The 24,742-nt window shown below is 55.8% G+C and overlaps 1 protein-coding gene across 1 annotated transcript in view; it reads left to right on the top strand.

The window, feature by feature from the left end:
• Positions 1-1,879: 1,879 nt before the first annotated feature.
• Cnpy1 (canopy FGF signaling regulator 1) overlaps positions 1,880-24,742 on the top strand; it is a 36,139-nt gene continuing 13,276 nt past the window's right edge. The window contains exon 1 of the mRNA XM_046455132.1: positions 1,880-1,978. Within this exon, the coding sequence (XP_046311088.1) occupies positions 1,880-1,978 (99 nt within the window). The remainder of the gene's footprint in view (positions 1,979-24,742) is intronic.

Raw genomic sequence — 24,742 nt, 5'->3', positions numbered from 1 at the left:
CCTCAAACAAACCCCGTGAAACAAACGTGCAGGCTTGGAGGGCCGCAGCCAGGCCCGAGCAGGGGCCTGGTTCGCAGATGCAGTCAGTAGAGAGATGGCAGGGCATGGGGTCCCACGCTTGTCACCACGCCCAGTCAGGGTCTCCAACCAGAATCCAGAGGGGCAGGAAAGGACAGCAGTGACCAAGCCGCTGTGTGTGCCAGGAGCTTAGAGAGCCTTGCACCCTCTCCTGTGAGAGGTGGCCTATCCCACACTAAGTGGGGTCTGAAGTCAGGGGCAGCTCAGGACAAGGCCATGGTCTTCTGTCCCACCACTCTCACCTCTACTACCTGGAGGAAGGCACACAGCTCCCTGAAAGTCACCTGCCCTGAAGTTCTTCACCTGATGTACCCCAGAGTGCCCTGCGAGCCCCAGCCAGTGTCCACAATTCAGGAGGGGAGTGGAGGGACCAAGGGCAAGCTGTTCTGCAGGGAGGTCTGAACGGGGCAGGGCCTTGCCTAGCTGTGAAGGGGGTGCTTGCTCTCGGGCCTGGGGAACGTGAGAGGGCCATGGGTGGCAGCATTCCACCTCTGCCTGCTGTGGCCAGCAGAGGGTAGAGGCCAGCTCAGTCAGTCTTCAACGCCTCTGACCATGGGCCAAGCAGAGCTGCCATCCCCTGCTGACCAGGACCTGGGAGAGACCTTGAGCGCCAGAAGGACGGAGTCCCAGAAGTCCCCAGGGCTGCACCTACCCAGGGAGCTCCTGGGTTTACCAGAGATGGCAGTTCACACTGGTCAGGGGGCACTTGGCCGTCAGGGCAGCAGGCTCAGGATGATGGCCCCGGCCTGTGCAGCCTGCGTCTGAGCTTCGGGTCCGGGTGCTCAGAGGGTAGCTCGGAGCTGCAGACCTGGGTGTGCCTCTCCCTCCCTCCCAGCCATGTCTGCAAGACGGGCAGCCCAGGGCCACCATCACAGTGCCACGGCCAGGCACTATGCAGGGCTGGGCCACTGGAAAGACCTGGAGGGCAGCCAGCCTCCCTGGCCACAGTTGGCCTTGTCACAATCAGCACAGGCCATGCCGCCAGCAGCCACGCTCTGAAGAGAGTACCAAATGCAGGGTCAGGTCAACGGCATGTAAAGTAACCAACCCTTTCTAACAAGGAGACTCCAAATATAGGGCTCCAATAAGACATGCAGCCCCAGACGGGCTGTTGGTGCAGGACCACGGCTCCCTGCGCTCGGGGCGCTGACCCACCGTCGTTTCTCCAGCGCCCCTCGGCTGGCGTGCTGTGCTAGCTCCTGGCCACAGGTAGGGCAGGGGCACTTGGTCTGCTTTTCACTTGCAAGGTCTCAGTCCCAGTGCTGCGCCTGGGGGGTCTCCAGTTGGGCAGTTTTGCCCTGGAAGGGGAAAAGGAATTTTAGGGGGACAAAGTGCTACGTAGCCTAGAATAAAAAAGTTTCAGAGGGTCCCCTGCAACTTCAATTCCAGCAAGAGTCAATCTACAGAAACAGGATGCATTTTGGACTGAGTGATGCAGAGGGAGATTGGGTCTGATAGATGCAGCCAGAGGGCTTTGGGGTGTCCAACGGGCTGGGGGTACAAGCACCTTCACTCTGTAAAGATGGTTCTACTGTGAATGCAAAGTAGGGGCTGTGAGCACAGCTCTGTGGCAGATGCAAAAGTAAAACGTGGTTTTCAAAATACAAAGAGTACAGAAGGGAATACAAAGAAAACGGGTCTCCAAGTCTACGTCTGATGGCGTCTGAGGCTGTGAGGAGGGAAGCCCCCATTCCTAGCAGAGTCCCCGTTGCTGGGTCCGAGCAGAGGGGCCTTCCACTGCCCTTCCGAGGCCACTCCCTGGTCACAGCTGTCTGTGTCTTGTTTAGCATGCAGGGCCCTGATGGACGAGGTGGAGTATGACATCACCAAAGCTCGGCAGAAGAAGACCAAGGTGGGCTCCTTCCGAATCAACCCTGACGGGACGCAGGAGAGGAGAAAGGTAGCGGAAAAGAAATTATATGCCAGTGTATAATTGCGGATATGGGCAATTACCAACCATTTATCCAAACAGCAGTTGGTCTTAATCTCCTAACCTTTCTCTTGTTCAGGGTATCAGCTCTAAATTGCTTCTGAGTCCTGAGGGACCCAAAGTAATCTTTAAGCTTGAAATTGAAGTATCTCTCTCAGCACCTAAATTTTGTGTCTTGTCGAGTTGGAAGGCATCGCAGCACTGTTGTTCATCAGAATCAAACACAATGCTGCCATGGTTCCTGGGCAAGGCCAGCGGGGGGCCGAGGAAGGTGGAGGGGTGGGCACCACGCTCTCGGGCACCTCCTCCTCCCTCCGAGATCTGCAAGTTTCTAGTTGGGGGTGCAGGATGCACGTCCCACCCCCCGGGACAGACTCGGATCCTTGGCCAACAGGAAAGAAGAACCGTTTCTGCTCCAAAACAACTCAAGGGGGGCTCACCCGAGGGTCTAATGTGGTGAGAGGGCTGCCACAGGGGAATTGCAGGGGTCAGCAGGGGCCTGCAGACAGGGTCTCGGGGCTCCAGCATGTCTTGGGAGATACCAACCCCTCTGCAAGGCGAGGAGTGTCCAGCACACACTGCCCATCTCAGAGCCATCAGAGAGAAGCAGCATTCAAAGGGTCCTTCTACAATGCCACACGAAGCTGAATGGATGTGGGTCAGGCTCCTGAAGTTTGTCCTGTCCTGCCTGGCTCACACAGCTGCCTCAGAGCAAGCAGAAGGGAGTTGTGCGTGTGTGTGTGCGTGTGTTTCCACTTTCCTGGAAGGTGTCCCTGTCCAGAGAGGACGGGAGCAGGGGTGGAGAAGATCCGCGGGGCTGCGGAGGGTTGAATAGTGGTGGAGACAGGGGTTCCTTGCTCTGTGTGTTTAGTTTGTGTGAGTTATGAAGGGGGGATTCACCCTCAGGTCAGTGCCCCCATGGGGCTCAGGTGCAGGGGTCCTCCTGGGGTCCATCGCCTCCCCAAAGGCATACAGGAGAACAGAACTGGAGAGGCACCTCTGAGGGTGTCGTCAGCAGGACCTTGGACAGATCCCTGGCAGCCCCCTCGCAGGTCTGACTCCTGCATTCAGGAGACCCAAGGTCCTACGAGGCCACCCAAGTGTGGGACATGTCCTTGGCACCAGCTGCAGCTGGCTTCCACCATCCAGCATAGCCAGGAAAGGTGTGTGTGTGTGTGTGAGTGTGTGTGCGTGTGCATGTGTGTGTGAATGTGTGAGAGTGTGTGTGTGTGAGTATATGTGAGCATATGTGTGTGTGTGTGAGCATGTGTGGGGGGTGAGTGTGTGAGTGTGTGTGAGTGTGCGTGCGTGTGCATGTGTGTGTGAATGTGTGAGAGTGTGTGTGTGAGTGTATGTGAGCATGTGTGTGTGAGCATGTGTGTGTGTGTGAGCATGTGTGTGTGAGCATGTGTGTGGGGTGTGTGTGTGTGTGAGTGAGTGTGAGTGTGTGTGAGTGTGTGTGCGTGTGCATGTGTGTGTGAATGTGTGAGAGTGTGTGTGTGTGAGTATATGTGAGCATGTGTGTGTGAGCATGTGTGGGGGGGGTGAGTGTGTGTGAGTGTGTGTGTGTGTGCATGTGTGTGTGAATGTGTGAGAGTGTGTGTGTGTGTGAGTGTATGTGAGCATGTGTGTGTGAGCATGTGTGTAGGGGGTGAGTGTGTGTGTGTGAGTGAGTGTGAGTGTGTGAGAGTGTGTGTGCGTGTGCATGTGTGTGTGAATGTGTGAGAGTGTGTGTGTGAGTGTATGTGAGCATGTGTGTGAGCATGTGTGTGTGTGAGCATGTGTGTGTGTGTGTGTGAGCATGTGTGTGTGAGTGTGTGTGTGTGTAGATGCCAGCTTGACTTGGGGGTAAGCGAGTCTGTGTGTTCTAGTGACCTGCCAGGTCAGGAGGCCGTCTGGCCTGTTGTCAGTACAATGGACCAAGAGAAAGGGGCCTCTCTCTCGAGGGAGAAGGGCACAGGGGCGACCTGGGAGAGGGAAGGACACTAGCACAGGTGCTTGGGAGGAGGGAGGAGCGCCTGGAGCTGGGGGCCGGGAGGGAGCCTGGTGGTCCTGCTGGGAGCACCTGCACCAAGGCCTTTGAGTGATGGCGATCCTGATGATGAGATTACCTTTCCTGTCTCACTGATGAGAACATGCACAGCCCAGGGTGCGTGTGTTGCAAGTGCCTTGGGAGAGTAGGCTGGTGGGATCAGGACAGTGCCAACCTTCCTGTCCCCTCCTCAGCGCTCTTGGGCTGTGTCCTTGGGTAACTTGACCCAGGACCCCACACTTAGGAGGCCTGAACTTTCTCGGGGTGTTTAACCCCAAAAGTGGTTTTAATTTACTTGAAGAAAATGGGCCACCAGCTCCTTTGCTGGTTGTGGTCTTTCCGGTGCTCCACTTTGACATGATCAAGTGAAAAGAACTTTCCAAATTTGCCAAAAACACTCTGCAAAGTAACCGGATGGCACTGGTAGTCTCAAAGGAGCCGAATATGGCCAGACCCGCCTCTCATGGGCCCTCATCCCTGCGGAGCCCCAGGCACCCTGTGGACATGAGGTGGGCGGCTCCCTTCCCTGAGCCCCAGCGACTTCCCTGGCCAGACCCTGTCCCCTGCCCGGCGGCTCCTTCAGGGTGCGGAAGGGGCCACACTGGCTCTGCAGCACTAGGAAAGGGCTCCTCAGGGACTGCCCAGCAGGATACCTTGGATGTGTGTCCTGTGCCTGCCTCAGTGTCCCCAGAATCACGCTGCGTTTCCCCCGGAGACAGTGGCTTGAAACTGCAACCTCTTGGGCTCCTTCCTGAAGGTCTCCCCTTCTCTTCAAGTTTCCGGAGCCTCCCAACAACGGGCCTGGGAAAAGGTATCTGAGATGGTGCCAAAGGTCCCCGGCCGACTGCCCGCGGTGAGATGTGGTTCCAAGTGCCAGGATCCTTGCCTCCTCTAAGTTGATTGTGGAGACCACCTGGAGCGCCAGCGGCACCTGGGAAGGACACAGAGACGTGGCTCCATCAGCATCTATTCCTGGCCTGGGTGGGCGGCAAGACCCTGGGGGCAGGCAGTCCCCGCTCTTCCTGAGCTACCACCAAGCAGGACCCCCACAGCTGCTCCACACTGGGGCTTGGGGGCCAAAAGTGGCGGTCTCCTCCCCTGACCTAAGGCCGACTCACAGAGCAGGCAAGAAGGGTGGAAGGAGAGGTCCTGTGGTTCTGGGAATTATTAGGAATAAGTCTCATTTATTTTAATTGACAGCATCCTCAAGATAGCTCAAAGGTCTTCAATGTTATTGATTTTATGGGGCAGCCCATAAAAACAGAGTTGATGAGGACAGCAGATTGTTTAGTGATACCCTAGGACGCTGCCCTCAATTCCCAGAGACCCCCTGCCTGGCGTCGGTCGGTGGACATGCTCTCCTTGGCCCCGGCTCTCGTGCTGTTCTCTTTTTAAAAGAAGAAATGGAATAGTCATGGAGTACTCGTCCTCTGCTTGCGAATATCACTCTGCAGTGGAGTGGGCAGGGCTTCTGCAGGTGCCCAAAGTCGGGGTTCCCGGGGGTCGGTGAGAGGAAGTGCTCACATGGCTGTGTGGAGTGGGGTGTCCCAGCTGGCTAGCTTTGCAGCGTCCTGGTGATGTCTCTGGGCTTTTTAAACAACAGACTGGAGAAGGGTGTGGTGTTGCACACCTATGATCCCAGCAGCAAGAGAGGCTGAGTGTGAGTTCAAAGCCAGCCTCAGCAACTTAGCAAGCTCCTGAGCAACTTAGCCAGACCCTGTCTCTAAATAAAACACAGAAAGGGCTGGGGATGTGGCTTGGTGTTCAAGCATCCCTGGGCTCAATACCCAGGACCCCCCCCCAAAAAAACCCCAGCCCAGATGGGATTAGTGGCCATTTTAGCAAAACACAAGTGGCAGCCCGCCCCAAGCCTCCTGGAGGTGGTGGTTCATGTTTGCTCTTGGAGCCAGCCCCCTCTTCTGGTCTGGAAGTCAGACCTCCAGGGAGGCAGGTGCAGAGGAGCTGCCCTTGTCAGCTGGACCAGAGCCTGGGAGCTGAGCGTGGCTCAGGTCTGCTGAATACAGGGTCCCCAGCTCACGTGCTGGGCACCCAGTGGGGCCTGGGTGCAGGCCGGGGGCCCGTGGATAGCATGGTGTGAACGAGGCTGGCCCCTGTGACTGCAGGGACAAGGCCCATCTGGAAAACTTGGGGAGTTTAAACACAGGAGGCACCACCAGCCGAGAGGAGTGCTGAGACTGAGGTCTTGTCTAGATTGGCGCCTGACGCCCTTCATTCCATTCTTAAAACAACTACCCGAGGCAAACAGAGCCACTTCAAATTGGCTTCATCTTAGAAATGCAAAAGATGGGCTCAGGGACCACTAGTGACTCGGTTTTGACAAACTGGCGTTAATTTCATTTGTTTGATAGCTCAATTAAGACAAATTCCAGTGTCACTTGCTATCACCAGAGCTACTCATCCTGTGGGTACTGTGGACCACCAGTATCCTATTGTATCCTTGAGTGTTGGTGCACAACCTGTACAACTGTATCTGAGCCCTGCTTGCTAATAAAAAGAGACAGGTGGGCCATTGTCACAGGCCAGTCAGGAGATGGAGGGGAATATGTCCATCAGGAAACTTGCCATTTACTAATGGACCATAAAATCAGTTTAGTGGGGTGTCACCAGCTTTAGGTAAGATGGATTTTATTTGAAAGAAGAGTATTGTTTCCTGACACTTCACATGAAAACAAAGTTTTGGGTGATTTTCTCTCCTGGGAAATGAACTCTGTGCTATGTAGAAATTCTAACCCCTAAAGCGCAGCATGATTCTCACTGAACAAGACGGAAAGCCACACGTGAACACAGGACTCTTTGTACGAAACCTTTGACACAGAGCTACGTGTGTCCCTGTCTCAATTTCCCGGCCTCAGCTCAGTGGCCAGCTGGCCTTTCTCATCCATCACCATGAGCTCGGGTGCTATTCTTCCATCGGCCTTTGGCGCTTCCAGAGTCCAGGAAGGAGGGTGGCGGTGGCCTTCACCCTTCCCTTGGGGCTACTCTCTCTTGCCATGGCTCCAGCCGGCCAAGTCCTCCTGTCCTGAGGCAGGCCGGTCCTCAGCCACCCACCAGGAGATGGCAGACGTCAGTAGCCACAGGAGCAGTGGCCGGTCTCCTCTACCCAGTCACTGCATCTCCCTTTCAAAGAAGAAAAGAAGGACAAATCCTTCCATCCATTCTCCATCCGTGCACCCTTGCTGTGGTCTCTGGGACGGCAAAACCATTATACACAATTTTCATTGTTTATTTTCCCAGTGGTTTTTATGTGCTCCACCTTCTGTTTCCTTCCGTCCCTGTTTATCTGAGAAGCACTGTCACCCACAACATGTGAGGAGGCTGGCCTCCATCTTCATGGACCATATTTGCCAGAAGAGGCCAACGGCTGCAGACCCTCCAGTGTCGGAGTTGGCCCACAGGGCAGCCGGCTTCTGGCTCTGATCACACTCCATCTGGCCATGCAGGGACCAGGCTCTGTGTCTCGGGCTCTACCTTCCTGTCCTCAGAGCCCTGTCCGTGCAGCGGGTGGGGAAGAGGCCTGGAGGACACCTTGGGAACTTCAGGGACAGACTTAAAAGTAAAATCCTGATGTCTGCCCACATTCCATGCTGCTGTTCTGCCACACACCCTCCCCAGCTGCAGGAAGAGCCGCAGACACCACTGTATGGCCAGGAGGAGGGGCCGAGTGTGGGGGCCACAGGGCAGGCCACGCTGTCCACAGGGCAAAGCAATAACATGGGACTAAGAAGCCACTCGCTGCGTCCCCGAGGCACCCCGTGGCCTGAGCGAAGCTTCCTCAGACCTGTTGGCACGGATCTCAGCTCAGGAGCCCCAGGCACGTGCACTGCAGCAGGCCGCTTCCTCGGCACATCCCAGCTGGCCACGGTGGCGGCCCAAGTCCCCATTGCTGTGCCGTGGTTCCCCGCTCTACCTGGCAGCCAGATCTCACTGTGTCCAAGAGACACAGGCCTGTCCGGCTCATCCTGAGGGACAGCCGCCTTTGCCCACTCTGTACCAAACCACCTGCAGCTGGGGCCCCTGGGAACACAGACCCACAGGAGCCCTCAGGTGCAGGAGGAGCTGGAGGAGGGGGTGGAGCTCACACACCTGGCCATTGGGCGGGCAGAATCCAGTGCCCACTGGAGAGCGGAGAGTGCAGAGGCAGTGACTGGTGCTGTCCAGAGCAGGAGGGTCCAGGCCCAGGACATCCGCTGCAGCCTTGAGCACAGCTGGCCACTTGCTCTGCACTTGCAAAAGACCAGACTAAAGGCTGCTCCCTGCCCCTTCACCCACCACACCCTTCCTGGGCACCAGCCACGATGGGCACTGGAGACGCTCCAGGACGAGCCAGGCACAGCCCATGCTGCCCAGAGGCAACAGCCAACTCAGGAAGACAGCTCCAGCCTCCCCAGACACAGGCATCGAGACCTGGGTGGCGCGGGCCCTGGAGCTGCAGGCGGTCTCAGGGCACAGGGCCGAGCTGCTGCCTGCCTCTGCCACCCGGGCGAGGCCACACTGTCACCTCCACATTCACCGGCTTTGCAGAGTCACACTGGCCTGCTGCAGGGAGGCCGGCCCTGGCCAGCGCTGTGTGGGGTCTGCACCGTGCCCGGCCCTCCACCATGCCCCCGGGCGCCCATGCCTGCCTCATCCTGCTCTGTCCTCCCCACAGGTGCTGCTCCCCATCCCTGGGAACTGTTCCCCCGTGGCTGGCGCCTCTGTCTCCCTCCAAAAGGCTCAAGCCCTGGGAACAGAGAAGGAAAAGGAGCGTCCCACACCACCCTGCCGGGGTGGCAGAGGTCCACCTCCCTGGGGGCTGGCGGTGGGAGAGAACGGTGGGGAGCAGCTCGCTGGCCACTGTGGCACCAGCACCGGGGCTGTCCTGGGATCTGGAGCTTGCCGGGAGGGAGGCCGTGTGCTCTACCCTTGCTCCCTGTGCTGAGTGGAGGCGCCCTGCACCCTTCTCAGGCACTGCCACCCACGGCCCTTCTGCTGAGACACAGCCCAGCTGTCACCCATCAGCCAGGCTGCCTGGCCTCCCGTGCCCAGGCCCAGGCCACGTGCCACTGGGTCCAGAGAATATTGACTCTTTGGTCACACCCTCCCATGAAGAGGCCCAGGGGACCCCTCCAGCTTCCCGTGCCTGCCCCTGGCTCACGAGCGGCCCAGCCGTGCTGCCACAACGCCCTCAGCCCTGTGAGTTAGTTGGGAGATTCATGACCGTCCTCACCTGAGGCTGCGGCCCATCTCCTTCCAGTTTCCTCGTCAGCCCCTTCCCACTCCCAGAGGGGTGACCTCGGAGGTGCCAGCCCGGCCACCAGGCTGCCTCGGGGTCGGTTCCGTGGCAGACTGCGCTCATGCTGGGTCAGGAGCTGGCTGATGGGTGCCCCGCAGTCCGCCCACCTTCCTGCTCAGCCCCACGCAGGAAGCCTCGAGTTCCCCGCAGGCCAGTGTGGGATGTGGCCCAGGCAGGAGCAAGGGCGTATCTAAGGGTGCCTGAGGATGTGTGTCTGAGCATGCACGTGTGTACAAGTGTGCCCGACACAACGCCAGAGCCTGAAGTCACCTCTCAGAGCAGAGAGAGCAGGAAATAGAGCCGTGCCTCTGAGGGGAGGGCATGGAGCCGTGTCTGCAGCTGGGCCAGTGGGCAGAGGGGACCTCAGGTGGGCAGGAGGCTGGCCCAGGGGCTGGGACAGGGAAGGCACTTGCCCACCTGCCTGGGCGTGCACACACAGGATGCCGTCCCCATACGACAGCCTGGGGACTTGTGCTCTTCCCGGTGGGGCCAGCAGGGGGACCTTTCTCGCAGGGCTTGTCCTCCTCCATAGCTACCTCAACAAGCCTGTCCCCATCCCCAAACCACAGGGGTTAGAAATTGAGAAGTCCCCAGGGGTGAGGGAGGAGAGTTAAAAGGGAAAGAGATGATTTCTAACCCTCTCAGGGGTGTCGAGGCCACGAAGGGAGCCAGGCCGGGAGGTCCCTGGACAGAGGCATGAGGAGGGCCATGGCCACCAGGCCTAGGTGATCACAAATGCACACGTTTCTCCTGGAGAGAGTCGCCTTCGTCTAGCCCCACAGACACTGCTCAGAGGTCCTCGCGCCTGGCACCGTGGGTTCCAACCTGATGCCAGCATTCACCTCGCAGTCCTGGAGGCCACTGTCGTGAGGGACCCTGCAGGAGCCTGGGGAGCGTGGCTGTGTTCTGAGCTGGCTGCCGCAGGGCTCCCCCCAGCCCAAGGCCCTCTCCCCACTGCTGGGAGCAGGGGCATTTTACAGACGTCCCAGACCCCCCCAGGGGGGCGTATAAGTGAGCACACAGTCACTTTGCCTTAAGGATTTTCTGAAAATGGCCCCCATTTGCTAATCCTCCCTCCCTCTTGGGCACCCTCCAAGATGGACATCAGGGCATTCAACACTATCACTTGGTCACTGGGCCCTTGACGTCCTCTCACACCCTCTGCCCCGGCACAAATGCTTGGGGGGCTGGAGGAGAGAAGCCCATTCGTTCTTCAGGGGCTCCGGGGTCTGCAGGATCTCGGCTGCCAGGGAGAGTCACCTGGAAGACCCTGCTTCTCAGCTACCTGGGCACCACATTTACCACCAGGCGGCTTGGTCTTAGTTATTCTGGCTGCAGCAGGAGAATCTCCGGAGATGTCCAGAATCTTACATGTAAACAAGGACCACGAAGAGCATCACCCGGGGACCTGAGGTAGTGAGTGACAAGACAAAGAACATACTCTGGTCCTGACAGCCGAGTGGAGGCAGGTGGTCCTTGAGGGAAATGGTTTTCCCACCTGCCTCCTGCGTGGGACTTGGGGGCATGTTTCCACAGCTGAACGGCCACAGCCAGGGGACAGCAGGACTTGTCTGTTGCGGACTGAGCCCACAGCTGGGCAACCTCTGCAGTCACGTGATGCAAAGACTTTGGCTTCCGGCAGGTCTTCTGGGGCTTCAAATGCACATTCTTTTCAGTCAAGTTTGATTGCAAAAAAGAAATCCTCCATCAACGTTACTGAGGAGGAGGCAGTGCAGTGAGATAAGACCTCCTCACGTGGCTTGCTGGGTCTGGCGAGATGGAGAGCCACTGTCCAGGGGGAGTTTAAAGGACCACACCCCAGAGACACAGCCCACTCGATGCCCAAGGCCCGTGCTCTTCCCCAAGTGGAATACATGGAACTTCCCTGGTCACAGATCAGCTACAATGATCATCTGAATTCTCAGAGCCAGCACTTTTCTCTGAAGGCCAGGGTCATCTTTGCCTGTGGAGCAGCCCACAGACAGGATCCGAGTGGGATCCTGTTGATCATCTTGAACAGATCTTCTTGCATGTTCTGTGGTGCGTGCTCTCACTGTCAGCCTGGAACCCAGCTGATCTCTTCCCAGACCGTCACCGTGGTGGTCGCTGCATGAGGAGGTGGCCAGATGGTAGTGGCCACAGGCTCACCGCAGTATATCCCTAAGGGACCAAGAAAGAGAATAATGCTCTCCCCCTCTGAGGCCATCCTTGGGCCTGTCCCGTGCTCCCCTCAGACCCTCACCTCCCTGACATTCTTGCCAGGATTTCCTGTTTGCTGTTGAGTCTCTGTGCAGTTGAAATCAGCCAGGGCTCCCAAGGGGTCAGCGCACAGCCCTTAGGAAACAGAAATACAAATGAGGAATTATCCCCTTGCCGAACGCTGGCTGTCACATCATGGGCCCCCATGGGTGGGGAAGTGCCGCATCCTAGACCTTGGAAGCAGGCACAGGGAGGGAGGAGGAGCCCCAGAAGGCGCCTCCACACACACCCCGGCTGCCTGAGTGCTGAGTGCCTCCTCTGCTGACCAGACACTTTCTTAAGCTTCTAACTTACTTACCCAACCCTTGGAATCCAACACTCACCACTGGCTTAATTACCTACATGCCCTCTCACTCAACTGGGCAGAGGTGTGGGGCAGTCCCTGAGTTGAGCTTAGTATCAGGTCACGAGCCTTGTACCAAATATGGATCAGATTCCTTGAATTCTGATTTTAAAAATACAGACATTTAGCATAGAAGGAAGAGAAAATTAATTGTCAAGAATTTGGGCACAGTATGGGCCCAATTTTTTTTCCCTTCAAAAAAGCCTAGACTGAGGCTGCACTGTGGCACACGCTTGTAATCCCAGTGACTCGAGAGGCTGAGGCAGAAGGATCACAAGTTCAAAGCCAGCCTCAGCAACTTATTGAGGCCCTAAGCAACTCAGCGAGACCCTGTCTCTAAATTTAAAAACTACAAAAAGGGCTGGGGATGAGGCTCAGTGGTTAATCACCCTGGGTTCAATCCCTGGTACCAAAAAAAAAAAACAAAAACCAAAAAACTCCAAACAAACAAAAAACCTCCTCGACTGAGAAGCCTGTTACAGATGGAGGGGAGAGTGAGGCCACGTGAGGGGCAGAGACCTGCTAGGACTAGGCACGTGCACAAGGGGACCCTGCAGTTTGTGTGGGGACAGTCAGGCTGCTCTGGACTGGGCTTGTAGGTGGAAGGCATCAAGACGCACAGCAGAGAGAGTCCAACCTGGACAAACTACACATAGACCAGTGCAGGGGGACCCTGGGCTTGCAGAAAGGCTTCGCCCATTGGAACCCCTGGGCACAGTGTTGGCCTTTGGACCAGGGTCCCCAGCAGTGGTTCTCCACTAGCTGCAGGGAAAGAGGCTGCTGGATCCTGTGGACAGAGGCCAGGGATGCCTCGACAGCCTGCCGTGCACAGGGCAGCTGCTCCTCAGAGACTCGTCAGATCTTTGCTGTCAACGGCGCCGAGATTGAGACACCCTCCTCTATGGAAATCAGGAACTTTCCCCCCTCAGATCCAGGGTTCTCATGTTTGGAGGAAGCTGTGGCTGTCGGTTTATGAAGCATGGCGCCGATGGGGTTGCCTCTCTATCCTGCCTTTGGAAACCTTTACTGCCAGTTGGGGACCTCAACCACAGTTAGATCTGATTTGGAGAGAACAACATATCAGCGGGATATTAAAGGGTCAGAGCAAGGTAGGACCAGGCCTCCAATCTGCCAAGGCAGTGCCCTGGTCAAATGGTGTCCTCCAAATTTTCATCCACCCAGAATCTCAGAGCATGACCTACCTTGGGCAGAGGGTCTTTGCAAAAGCCAATAGTTATAATGAGACTGTGCTGAGTCTGGTGGCCCTGCTCCAGGGACTGGTGTCTCTAGAAAGATGAGACAGACACTCAGGGAAGAGACACGCGGCAACAGATGAGACTGGAGTGCGGCGTCTACAAGCCAGGGAAGCCAGCCAGTCCAGAGCTGCAGAAAGGGGAAGGGCCTTCCTCCGGAGAGCAAGGTCCTGCCCACATCTCAGCCATGGCGTTGCAGCCTCCAGAATCGGGAGAGAATGACTTTCTGTTTATAAACATCCTAATTTATGATGCTTTGTTACATCAGCTCTAAGAAAAAAATATAGGCCAGAAATCCACGAGGTGTGGAAGAGGCGACCGCTGCAGCACTGGGCCGCAAGGGGAAATGGGCGGCTGAGGTCGACCCAGGGCAGAAGGGCCATGCACGTAGGCATGTGTGTGCATGTGCATGCGTGAGACTGCATGGGCATTGGTGTGTGCGTGTGTATATGCACGTGTGTGAGTGCACGTGCCTGTGCATGTGTGCAGGTGCAGGTGTGTGAGAGTTTGTGTGGGTATATGTACAGTGTGAGGAATGGGCATGTGTGTGCGTGCACACATGCATGGGAGTGTGCATGGGTGTGAGTGAGCATGCATTCGTGTGAGTGTGTGCAGGAGGTATGAGGACGTGTGTGCACCTTTTTGTGTGGGTGCTCAAGAGTGTGTGTACTACGGGTGCAGGCATATATATGTGTGAGCACATAGGTGTGAGTACGTGCACATGTGAGTGTATATGTATGTGTGTCATGAGAGATTTCCTAAAAAAGCTGTATTTCCAGGTTGTGGCTCAGTGATAGTGCACTTGTCTGGCACATGTGAGGCACTGGGTTAGATCCTCAGCACCACATAAAAATAAATAAAAATAAAACAAAGGTATTGTGTCCATCTACAACTAAAAGAGAAGGACTGTATTTCTAGTTTCTCACAAAGAGTCAGAAGCCTCTCTCATTCCTCTGGTCATCCTGGGCCTCAAGCCAGTGCCCCTTGTGGTGGTCTCCCAGCTCTGGAGACCTGGAATACCCATTGCTGGCCAGGTGTGTTCACACAGGTGGAGAATCTCTATGCATAACCAGGCATCTAACAAAAGGAGGAAGTTTAACGTCTGAAGTGGTCTTCCAAACCCCGGGGGCCGTGCATGGCTTGCGGAGGTAGCCAGGCCACCTCTCGTTCTCTGGACTGTGCTGGAGGAGCAGTTGTAGTGGGGACTGCGGGAGGGTAGGGCCTACTGTGGTCTGAGGGCTGCCTGCCCCTCCTGCTGGGCCGAGCCCCCGCTCTCCAGGAACTCAGAGGCAGCTCCAGTGTGGCCGCCCTTGGTGGCAGCAGCTAGTTTCCTTTGCCTGATGTGTGTGGGGAAGGAGGAGCGACTTGTGAGCAAGGGAAACGCTGGCAGAACCATGTGAACCCAGACGCCCAGGATGGATGGGTCTGGGCCAGGCCTGGGCCCTGGGCAGCGGTCTTGCAAGTCCAATAAGATGAATTCTAAGCAATTAAAGGAATCTGGTGAGGACCAGGCTCCAAAGGAGGGATTTAAGACTTAATATTAAAAGGGGCCTTATTCTCCTGCCCACTGCTTAAGTGCAGTGAAAACATAATTAGGCTCTTTGGGCCCTACTCATGCCCTTTCTGCTGAACTTTCTGAACATCAGAGGGAAATAGTCCTCTCCAACCACGTCGGAACTATCGGAGCCGGCGTGCTGGAGAGCTCTCCTCTCTTTCTGTATGGAAAGGTAGAACTAAGGGTCGGCTCTGCAACCTTAGAGGGTTCCCGGCTCCACTGTCAGGGCCTCTGACCCCGCAAGGCAGGTCCCCAGCTGTCCAGGCAGGGACTTCCCGACCAGGGTCAAGGCACACCTGTAGAGCTGGGTCTCTGCTCTGGGTTGGGTAAGTGTCCCCCAAACACCCGTGCTGAAGACTTGGTCCCCACCTGTGCTGCTGTTGGGGGTGGTGAACCTGTAGGAGGCAGGGCCTGCGGGGGGTAGTCTGGCCATGGGGATTGTGTCCTTCAGGGGGCACTGGCGCCCTGCCCCTTCCTGTCTCCCTTGGCCCCCGGCCACCGTGAGCTGGGCAGTTTCCTCTGCCACATGCTCCTCTCATGGTGGTCCACCTCACCACAAGCCCAGAAGCAATAGGGCAGATGACCATCGGCCGAGACCTCTCAAACTCTTTCCTCAGGTATTTCCCACAGTGAGGGAACCCTGACTAACAGCTCCTCGGGCTCCAGCAAATCTCCAGGCAGGGCCCACGGGGCAGGGCTCTTGTCTGGGGTGCGATTGGGGGGGTCCAGGTCGTACACATGATGGATTAAGTGAATCCTCAAGCATCTCATGACTCCACTTTGTATTTTCAAGTGCTCCTTCTTTAAAAAGCTTTAAGGGACAAGAGTAACGCATGATGATTTTTAACTAGAGATAAGAGTCCTCATTATCTGTGGCTTCAGTTTCTTCAGTTCAGTTGCCCACAGTCAATCAAGGTCCAAAAACTTTAAGCGGAAAATTCCAGAATAGATCCTGGAGAAGTGTTTCATACAGTACTGTCACAACAGAACTTCACACCTAGAATTCATTTTAAAAAAGACCCCAAAAGTTGTCATTTTCAAATCTTGATGTTTGGCAATCATTGATAATTATTTTGACAGGGTATTTGTTTAGCTTATGTAGAGTCAAAATTACAGGGATTTATCTTAAAAACATTCTTGTAGATTCTATGGTTTTGAAGTTTGGAGGTGAGGACAAAATGAGCTCTAATTTTCTCATTTGTCATTGTGCTGATTTACCGTGGAGAGTGCTGTGAGCCTGCGGTTTTCCTTCCCAAGCATCTGCAATGCAAAAATCACCTTTTGACTTTTAATTCATGTCCACATTGTAAGAAAATTAAAGGTCATCATAGGCATGTATGAGTAGGAGCAAACACAGTGTAGACAGCGTTTGGTTCCATCTGTGGGGTCTTGGGATGCAGGGTGGGTCCTACGGAGGGGGGACGGCTGTCCATAGGGAAGGGGCCTGTGACCTGCCCTTGCGCCACCCTGCTCCCCACCCTCAGGTCGTCAATAGCCGTCCTGCTGTCCCCACACTCACTCTAGCACACATAACTGTTCTGTATTTTTTGGCTTGGGCCATTTTTAAATAGTAAAACCATACTACGTGTATATTTTCTCCTTTGAAGAGGGTGGAAAAGTTAAATAAGCTTAAGGTCAAGTATAAATGCTTTCCTCATGAACTGGGCTGAGTCTTGACCCCAGATTCATGTGATGAAGCTGTCACCCTCCCATGTGACTCTTCTTGGAGAGAGACCCTGTGAAGAGGTGACAGTCCAAATAAGATAGGGGTTGAGTCCTGACCCAACAGGACCCATGGCTTGACAAAGAGACCCCAGAGTGAGTGCACTCTGCCGCATGAACACAGCATTCAAGAGCACCCTCACCCTGACCTTGGACCCTGCCTCCAGAGGAGGGGAGCTAAATTGCTGTGTGAGCCCCTGGTCTGCAGTGTTTCTCTGCAGCAGCCCCAACTGGCAAAGATGCCTGGCCTAACAGATGGGTGCCGGGCAGCCCCCGAGCAGCAGCGGAGGTGTAAGCCCCCTTAAGCCATCTGCAGAACACCCTGCGCCCAGCTCCTCGGACCCTCCCCTGCAGGTGAGCTTCCTGCTCTGTTCAGGTTGTTACCATTGCAGGGCAGTAGACCCGACCGTAGCTCCTGTTCTGATTTTCTTTTCTTCCCTCCCTGCCTGCAGTGCTGGAGATGGAGCTCAGGGCCCCACCAGTGAGGCAAATGCTCCACCACGGAGCCCTGCTCAGCCCTGGTCCTCTGATTTCTGTAGGACACAGAAAGGGCACCGGTGTCTAAAGTCATGAGCACTTTAACTTGAGTCCCTGCTGCTGGGTTACTTCCCCAAGCCTGCATATCTCACATGCTTAACAGAAGCTGCCTTCTTGCATTTTCGTGTGCAATGGATAATATCATTCTTTGAATTTTTGGTAATAAAATAAGCAATAAAAAAAGTGCTTCACTACTGTGTGAATTTCCTAGTCATGACCTCCAGTGGATTCAGCATAGTTTCACAAGCTGCTGTTCGTGTTGGCGGCCTGCTTCAGGTTGCTTACTTGTACCAAGTTTTCGGTTGGTTTGTTCATCTTTGATGTTATTATGATTTTGAAGGTCTCCCATGGGGACAGGGACCCTGCCTGCGGCCTGCTGTGCGATTGGCCTGTGGCTGGGCTCCTTTTCCGCAGACTCCTCCCCTTCCACCTTGTGCCGGGGCCCAGCCTCCAGGAGGCACATGTTCTTCTGGATTTTCTCCCCAGCGCTGCAGCTCTCCTTCCTGCCTGCGTGGTGGATCTGCGGGAGCTGTTTTTGGATAAAGCATGCAGAGCACGTCCAGCTCTCTGTCCTTCCAGATGAACAGCAGGTCCAGCGCTGGCACTGTTTGCTGAACAAACCTCACTCCCCCTCCGAATTGGAATGACACTCTGTCATCTTCTTGAAAAGAATTGTGGGAAACACATCAGACATTGCCTCACACGCTCTGAACATCGGAAGTATTTTTCATAGCTTCTTTAGAGCCTATTACATCCAGGTTTTGTTCTAGTGCCTGTCCACTGCCGTCCACCTCTGTCCACCACCATCCATCTCTGCCCTTAGTTCTGCCTTCAGTGTATTCCTGTGCTCCCACTCAGCACCCTACGCGTACAACACCTGGCTCCGAGTGTGTTCTCAGCCTCTGGGAAGTAGAAGGAGGGCATCAGAGGTTGCCTGTAGCTGTCCTGTGAGGTGTCTGAGGAAAGCACAGAACCCGTCAAGGAAGAGCGAAGAGCTGGCTACCTGTCCACCTGCTGGGTATTTAATTTGAAGCCAGGTGTCTCCATCTCAGGGTTTAGCTGATCACATCCAGCAGGACGTAAAAGGAGGCTCTGGGAGCAGAGCTGGCGTTTCATGAGCAGGTCACTTGAAAAATGGCCTTGTGATCCTGGAAGCTCTTTGCCCTGAGAGGGGTTCACTGGCACAGGGAGCCCTGCTGGGGAGAAGTGTGGACTGGGAAGACATCCCGGTTACCGCGCACTGCCTCTTTGCTCTTCCATGGGGCTCTGACACCACTGGTAATGGCCAGGACAAGCTTGAAGACTGGTGACAATGTCTGCAGCAGGGTGCACCGCCATGCTCCTCCTACCCGAGCACTAGGGTTAGGAGACAAACTGTGCAGTCGGCGTTCGGCATATAGAGTCTATGCTCCCGCGTCCTTGGGGAGAAGAAATGGAACAGATGATTCAGTACTCCTGAGCAGATAAAAATAATAATTATCAGAGGGTCTGCGGTGATGAGAGAGAATTAAAGATTATGGTAGCTTAGCTCAGAATTAGGGTTAATTAAGCAAATGCTGGCCAAGCAGGCGCTTCATTTCATAAATATAAACAAAGGCTGCGATGGGGCGCGGGGCGCTGCTCGCTGCCGCACCGGATGCTGCGTAACTGGCCCAACCTTCCCTTGGGCCCGGGAAAGCACAGAAACCCTTCTTTTGTCACTGCTGTCTTGGGGGAAGTAAATGAATCCCGCCTGTGACCTTCCAGTGTCTCCTTGGTGGCTCCACCGCCAGCCCTGGTCAGGGGACGTGGCCCCTGGACTTCAGCCACTGGCTCTTTATCTCTAAAGTGCTTTCTGTCTCCTGGGGTTGCCTAACACGCTGCAGGCTGGAACCAAAACGTTCATTCTCGTCCTCGCAGTGCCAGAGGCGGAGTCCAAAGCCCAGGTGTTCCAGGGCTGGCTCTTTCTTGGGAGCCTGGAAGGGAATCTACCCTTGCAGACCTTCCAGGTCCTGGAGGTGACCAGCCCTTGAGCTGTTGCATTGGGAATGTCACTGCCTCTGTGGTTCCACGGCCACCTTGCTTCTACCTGTCTGTGCCTCTCTCTTGTTCTAGGACACTGGTCACTTTGGGTTAGAACCCATCCTGACACAGGTCCTCATCTTACCATGTACAATTGCCGAGAGCCTTTTTCCAACAGAGGCGCAGCACAGGTGTGAAGGTTAGGGCTTGATCATCTCTCTTCGGGGAGGAAATTTGACCCACTATGGGCTTTAGAGCTGTGTGACCCCAGGGACCCCACTGTGACTCCACAGGGATGAGGGGCTCCTCTCCCCATCATGCCTTCCCCGCGGTGTCCCTGGGAGTGGGGTGGGCAAGAAACTCAGTCTCCATTGCTGCTCCAGTCATTCTGTGGCCTCTGAGCAGCGCAGGGAAGGAGCCACCTCCCGGGGGCTGGTGCCTCCACCCTACCACTCAGCCGCGTGGCTGTGGCATCTCTCCCCCCAGATCCATGATGAGGATGTTCTGGGAAACAGACCCTAACATCGACCTCTGTGGCCTCTCATGCAACTGCTGTCCCCACCATTGCTGGCCCCATCTGGTGCGTGGCGGTGTTCTGTGCCCTTTGTCTCGGATCTCCCGGTCAGTTTCTGATGCCTGCGACTCCTCATCCACGCGGTTCCGACGCCTTGGCAGGGATGATTTCACAAGCCTGGAGTTAGATGCTGCACAAGTGTAAGCACATAATGCCTCCAACCTCGGGTTCTGTGATTCTGTCACACTCAGAACAAGCTGTCAAAACTGTCTGGCATGACTTATCCTTAATAAATCCCTCGCCTGTTAATTGCTCCTTATTCCACTGAATAAGAATTGTTGGAATCCACAAATCGGGTGAAGAATGGGGATAATGGGGATGCGTTTAGAGGATTGCCACTGTTCTCCCCCAGGACAAAGGGAGCCACAGGCAGTGGGCACCACGGCTGGCGTAGGGGGAGGGTGGATTTAATATGCTTAGGCTTCGAGTCTGGTTATTTGCAAATAGATCTTTCCATGGAAACTCTGGCAGAAATGGTGCATTGATGGTCTGGAGGAAGGTCTCTGAGAGGGGTCCGTGGGTCTGATTGTTCTAGAACCCTGATTCTGGGCTGGCTGGGATGGGTTCTTGTGAGGGCTTCCCTATGCAGGGTGCAGGGCAGTGTGGACACGTGCAGGAGCTCTCTTAGGACTGCAGAGGTATCTGGGTGCCCTCCACCAAGGCCAGAAAGGTGCCACACCCCCACCCCCCGCCCCTGGGCTTGGAGAGGGCCTTTGGCATCACACCCCGCTTGTCTTCTGCATGAGCATGTAAAGCAGTCTTGTGACCTCAGGCAAGAGACTTTCCTCTTGGAGGCCGCACCCCACGCCCTACTGCGAGGCAGGTGAATGGGTGGGAGAGAGGCCCTGGCAGGCACTGGGTGCCGTTATCAGGCCTTGCCATGGCCAAAGACACAGTCAATAACATCTCAGGGTATTGCCGGGGCAGGGACAGGAATGTTAACTGAGTGTCCACCACGGAGCTGGCTGAGTCACGGGCCGGGGCATGGCCTGAGCTGTCAGTCACATCCAGACTCCCCTATGGCCTTGGCTTCCTGGCCCACCACATGAGTGGTACTGCCCACCTCCCCAGATGTAGTCCAGAGGTAATGAGGACTGGTAACCACGGGGCTCTCCTCGTGTGTGTGTGTGTGTGTGTGTGTGTGCGCGCGCGCGCAACATGTACAGGAACTACAGGTGAGTCCTCCAGGACAGAAGGGCCACTGGCAACCAGAGAATAGAAGAGGGGTGGCAGGCAGGAGGAGTTGCCAGGGAGTACCTGCAGGCAGGGGACAGCTCACATAGGATGCACCCACAGGGGAGGCCACCTGCAGCAGGGTGGGCAATGGGGTGGGTGTGTCTGCAAAGCCTAAGAGCACAGCCTCTGGGACACCGTCCCCCTGCACCTTCAGCATGGACGATATGCAAATGAACAAAACTCTATTCATGGGTCAGAAATGTGAATGTCATGTGATTTTCACAAAAGAGTGTTTTTCACCTGACTTTTCCCCACCCTGTCTAAATCTAAGAACAAGCATGTTCCTAGCATGTGGTTGGAGCTCAGGCAACACTCTTTATTCGAGGCCAGATGTTTGTACATCACTCTTTAATCCCTGCACCAGAAGAAGCTGGTCTTGGCCATGAGAATACACCACTTGTCTTTGTCTCCATCATCTCTAGCACAGAGCTCCTGAGCACTTGGCCTCTACATCAGAGCATGTGGTCAGCGGTGACCAGGGAGCTCATTCCACACACAGCCAAACTTTGCATACCGGGAGGACACCAAGAGATCTCTTCTGGAGTTCTCAGAGCAGTAGACCTCTTCTGAGGTCAGGCATTAACTGGCAGAAAGAAAACACGTATCCAAATACACTTGAGTCTCAAGACAAAGAGATTAATGTTATCTCTTGGGATTAATTCTTAAATAGTGAAAAAGTAATTGAAATTGAGTAGAATAAAATCATCTCATATCTATCAACTTTTAAAAAATGAGCAGGCTCAAGTGATAAGAGGTGATGTGAAGGATAAAGTGGAGTGACAGCTGGCCACTGCCCAAAGCACCAATCAGGCCACTGGGTGGTGCCTGGCTCCCCCTGGCCAGCACCCGAAGGTTCCCACTCTGGGGCCTTCCAGGGTCTGCTCTGCGGTCTGCGTGGAAGGAGGCATGGCCCTGGAGGTTCCTGAGGTCCCCTAGTCAGTGAGCTGCCCTGCCCCAGAGTGGGGGAAAAGCACTAAGGAACCCGGTCCTGGGATCTGGTGTGTGTCCTGAATTCACAGGTGTCTGTTAGCCAAGTTCCATTTCCTGTGCCATCCACAAACACAAGCAGATCAAGAATGATCGCCCCGGGCACCCACAGCCAGCAACCTGCCCTGAGACAGTAACCCAACCGGAAAAACACAGGGACTCAGCACACCGCCGAGTGACAGGAGCAGCGGCTCAGCAGGACTAGACAGTTCCGAGGAAGCAGTCGCCTGTCATGTCACAAGGTCTTAAGACAGAGCCGGAATGCTGGGGTTCCCACATGTCCTTTTCTGCCCCCGTTTCCCTCAAGCACCGTGAAGCTCCTCCCTCACCCCCATGTCTTTCTTAAGTTCCTGATTTCTCTTCTCTCTGGTGCTGGGGATGGGCCCAGGCCCTTGCACACATGCCAGGCAAGTGCTGTACCCTGAACTGCACCCAGCCACACTCTCTGCTCTGAATGCTCCGCCTACCTGGTGCTGTGGTGTCAGCATTCACGGTCCCCAGGTCTGAGCATGGAGGCGTCTTTCCTGGCTCACCCCAACACTGTGGTCCAAGCCCGAGCCTTTGGGTCATGTCTTCCTAAGTGGCCCTTCCTCTGGGCTCTGCTGGCCCGATCTTTCTAGAGAAAGCGGATAATAAAAAGGTTGCTCCCTGCTCCTCCTTCATCCTTAGCACCCAAACCTGCGCTGCTCACGCCTGACTGTACACAGCCACCTGGGGGCTCCACAGGCCTGGGGTCCCAGGGGAAGACAGACCTGCTGGTCCATGGACCACACTTGGGGTACCAAAGGCCTTGACACACACCCTGGCAGCTCTGGGTCCTGAGAACAGGGGAGGCAGAGAAGTGGTGGACAGAGAGAGCTTCTGGGGAGGCTCAGGTGGCCCACCGACGTAGGCTGACGGCCACCTTGCTTCTGGGCCTGCAGAGGACATCTCCTCTCCCCCCACCCATCTGTGCTCCTTAGCTTGGTGTCACTAAAGACGTGCAGATCTAAAACAATGTGGCCACACTCCTCCTGTCACATCAAACCCTCTGCAGGATTCTCCCCTCAGTGACTCGACTTGAGAAATGTGTGAGGACTGCATTATGCCCCCCACCACCCAGTTCACAGAAGACACTGACCCACGGAGGTCACAGGGAGGTCACTGACTGTCCAGCACTGGCCACAGAAGTGAAGCCAGCTAGGATTCAGGTGCGTGGGCTAACACTAGACCCTGCTCCTGTCCCCACTACGCTGCCCTGAGGAGAGCCGATGGCCAGGCTCTGTGCGAGTGCGCAGGCACAGGCGTAGGCCCCTTCTAGGGTTGGGTGTCTGGGGCTGACCTCACCCTGCGAGAGCTCCCCGTGGCCCACAGTCACCCACTCTGTGAACTTCAGTCTGATGGGCCTGGGCTGCGTCTAGCCGGCGGGAGGCTGCACACTTACATGTGGTGACTGTGTGCACTAGCTGGGGCCACCAAAGTCCCACAGATGGCCCCACAGACAGGAGTGGCAGGCAGTTTGAGGTCTAGGCGAGGCAGGGCTGGTTCCTCCGCTGCCTCTCTCCTAGGCTTGCCATCGGAGGGACCCTAAGGGCCTCCTTCTGAGTGTGTCCTCATCTCTACTTCAAAGACACCAGTCAGGTGGGGAAGGACCCACCCCAGTGACCTCATTTAGTGGTGGTCCCCTTTTAAGGCCCTGTCTCGAGGTGCGTCACGTCTGAAGTCTGGTGTTAGGACTTTCTCCTGTGGACCTGGGGGGCGAGTTCGGCCCAGCACTAGCCCCTGTCGGCTGGTGGAGAGCCGGCGAGCAGCTGCTGTAACTGGGTTGGGTAGGAAACAGACGTCTCAGGACAAATGGGCCACATCTTAGCACTCTAAGCAAGGGTGACAGGCACCTCTGTGTGGCAGGGACCTCGGCCTGGCCCTGAGGAAGCCAAGGCCTGCCTTCCTCGGGCAAGCCTACAGTGGCTCCAGCCCCAGCTTCCCTGGGACCTGAGGCTCCGGGGGAGCGAGACGCAGCCAGGACTCGGCGCTGAAGATGGGCGGCCCCAGGACGAGGGGCCTCCTGGAGACCACACTGTGGCCCTGTGGTTTGAGGGAGAGGACGCCTCCTGGTCATCAGGAGTTCCCAGCCAGCTGCAGACAGTCAGCTGCTCCAGTGAAGTCACAGAGCATTCTAGAGGCCCCAGAAAGCCCCAGGCTGGGGGCAGGAGCCGGCAGAGCTGGGTCCCATCTGTCCACCTATGACTCCTTCTCCTCTCCGGGCTTCCATCTCCCCATCTGAAAAGCAAGGGTTTGCTACAGGTTCTCCGGGGTCCTGTCCAGCACCCACACTGAGTTGCTGAGGTGGGGCAGAAGCAGAGACAGCCAGGTAAACAGGGGCCACGGAGGAGGGGGCCGGTCAGCTGCAGTGGGAACCCGCCCCTCCAGGAGACTTCTGGAAGAGGGGTTGAGCCCTGCCTCACCAGGACTGTTGCTCCAGGAGAGAGAAGGCAAGGTTTATCCACAAACACCTGGGAGAGCCTCGAACCTCACGGCTGGTTTTAACGAGCACCGCAGCACCCTGGCACCACACTCCCAGGTTGGGGGCCTCCCTGCGGCACACCTGAAGCTGCCTCCCGAGGACCGCTTTTGACTTCTGAGCCTTCCTTCAGCCAGCGTCCCAGGTGTGAGGTGAGAAAGAAACAGCTCACCAGAGCACACCCTGCACCCTGACCCCTGTGAGACAGAAGACAGACGAGGGACATGTGCACAAACACAGGACACGCAGGAACACGTGCAAGTTCATGCACACACGTGCAGAATGCACACGTGTGCATCCACGTGTACACACACACCTGGCTATTTCATGGGAGGAGATCTGGGGCCTGAGGGGTCTGGGGTAGGGGTGAGCTATATTCTTTACCCTTTTGTGCCTTTGGGCTTTTTAAAAAAGAAATCAAGTTTGTTTGTTTTTAAGCGAT

This window comes from Marmota monax, unplaced genomic scaffold (assembly GCF_021218885.2).
Source record: "Marmota monax isolate L192 unplaced genomic scaffold, Marmota_monax_Labrador192_F-V1.1 WCK01_AAM20220418_F8-fsc00226, whole genome shotgun sequence".
Taxonomy (NCBI): domain Eukaryota; kingdom Metazoa; phylum Chordata; class Mammalia; order Rodentia; family Sciuridae; genus Marmota; species Marmota monax.
Note: the sequence above shows the minus strand (reverse complement) of the source record. Positions and strands in the feature narration are given on the sequence as shown.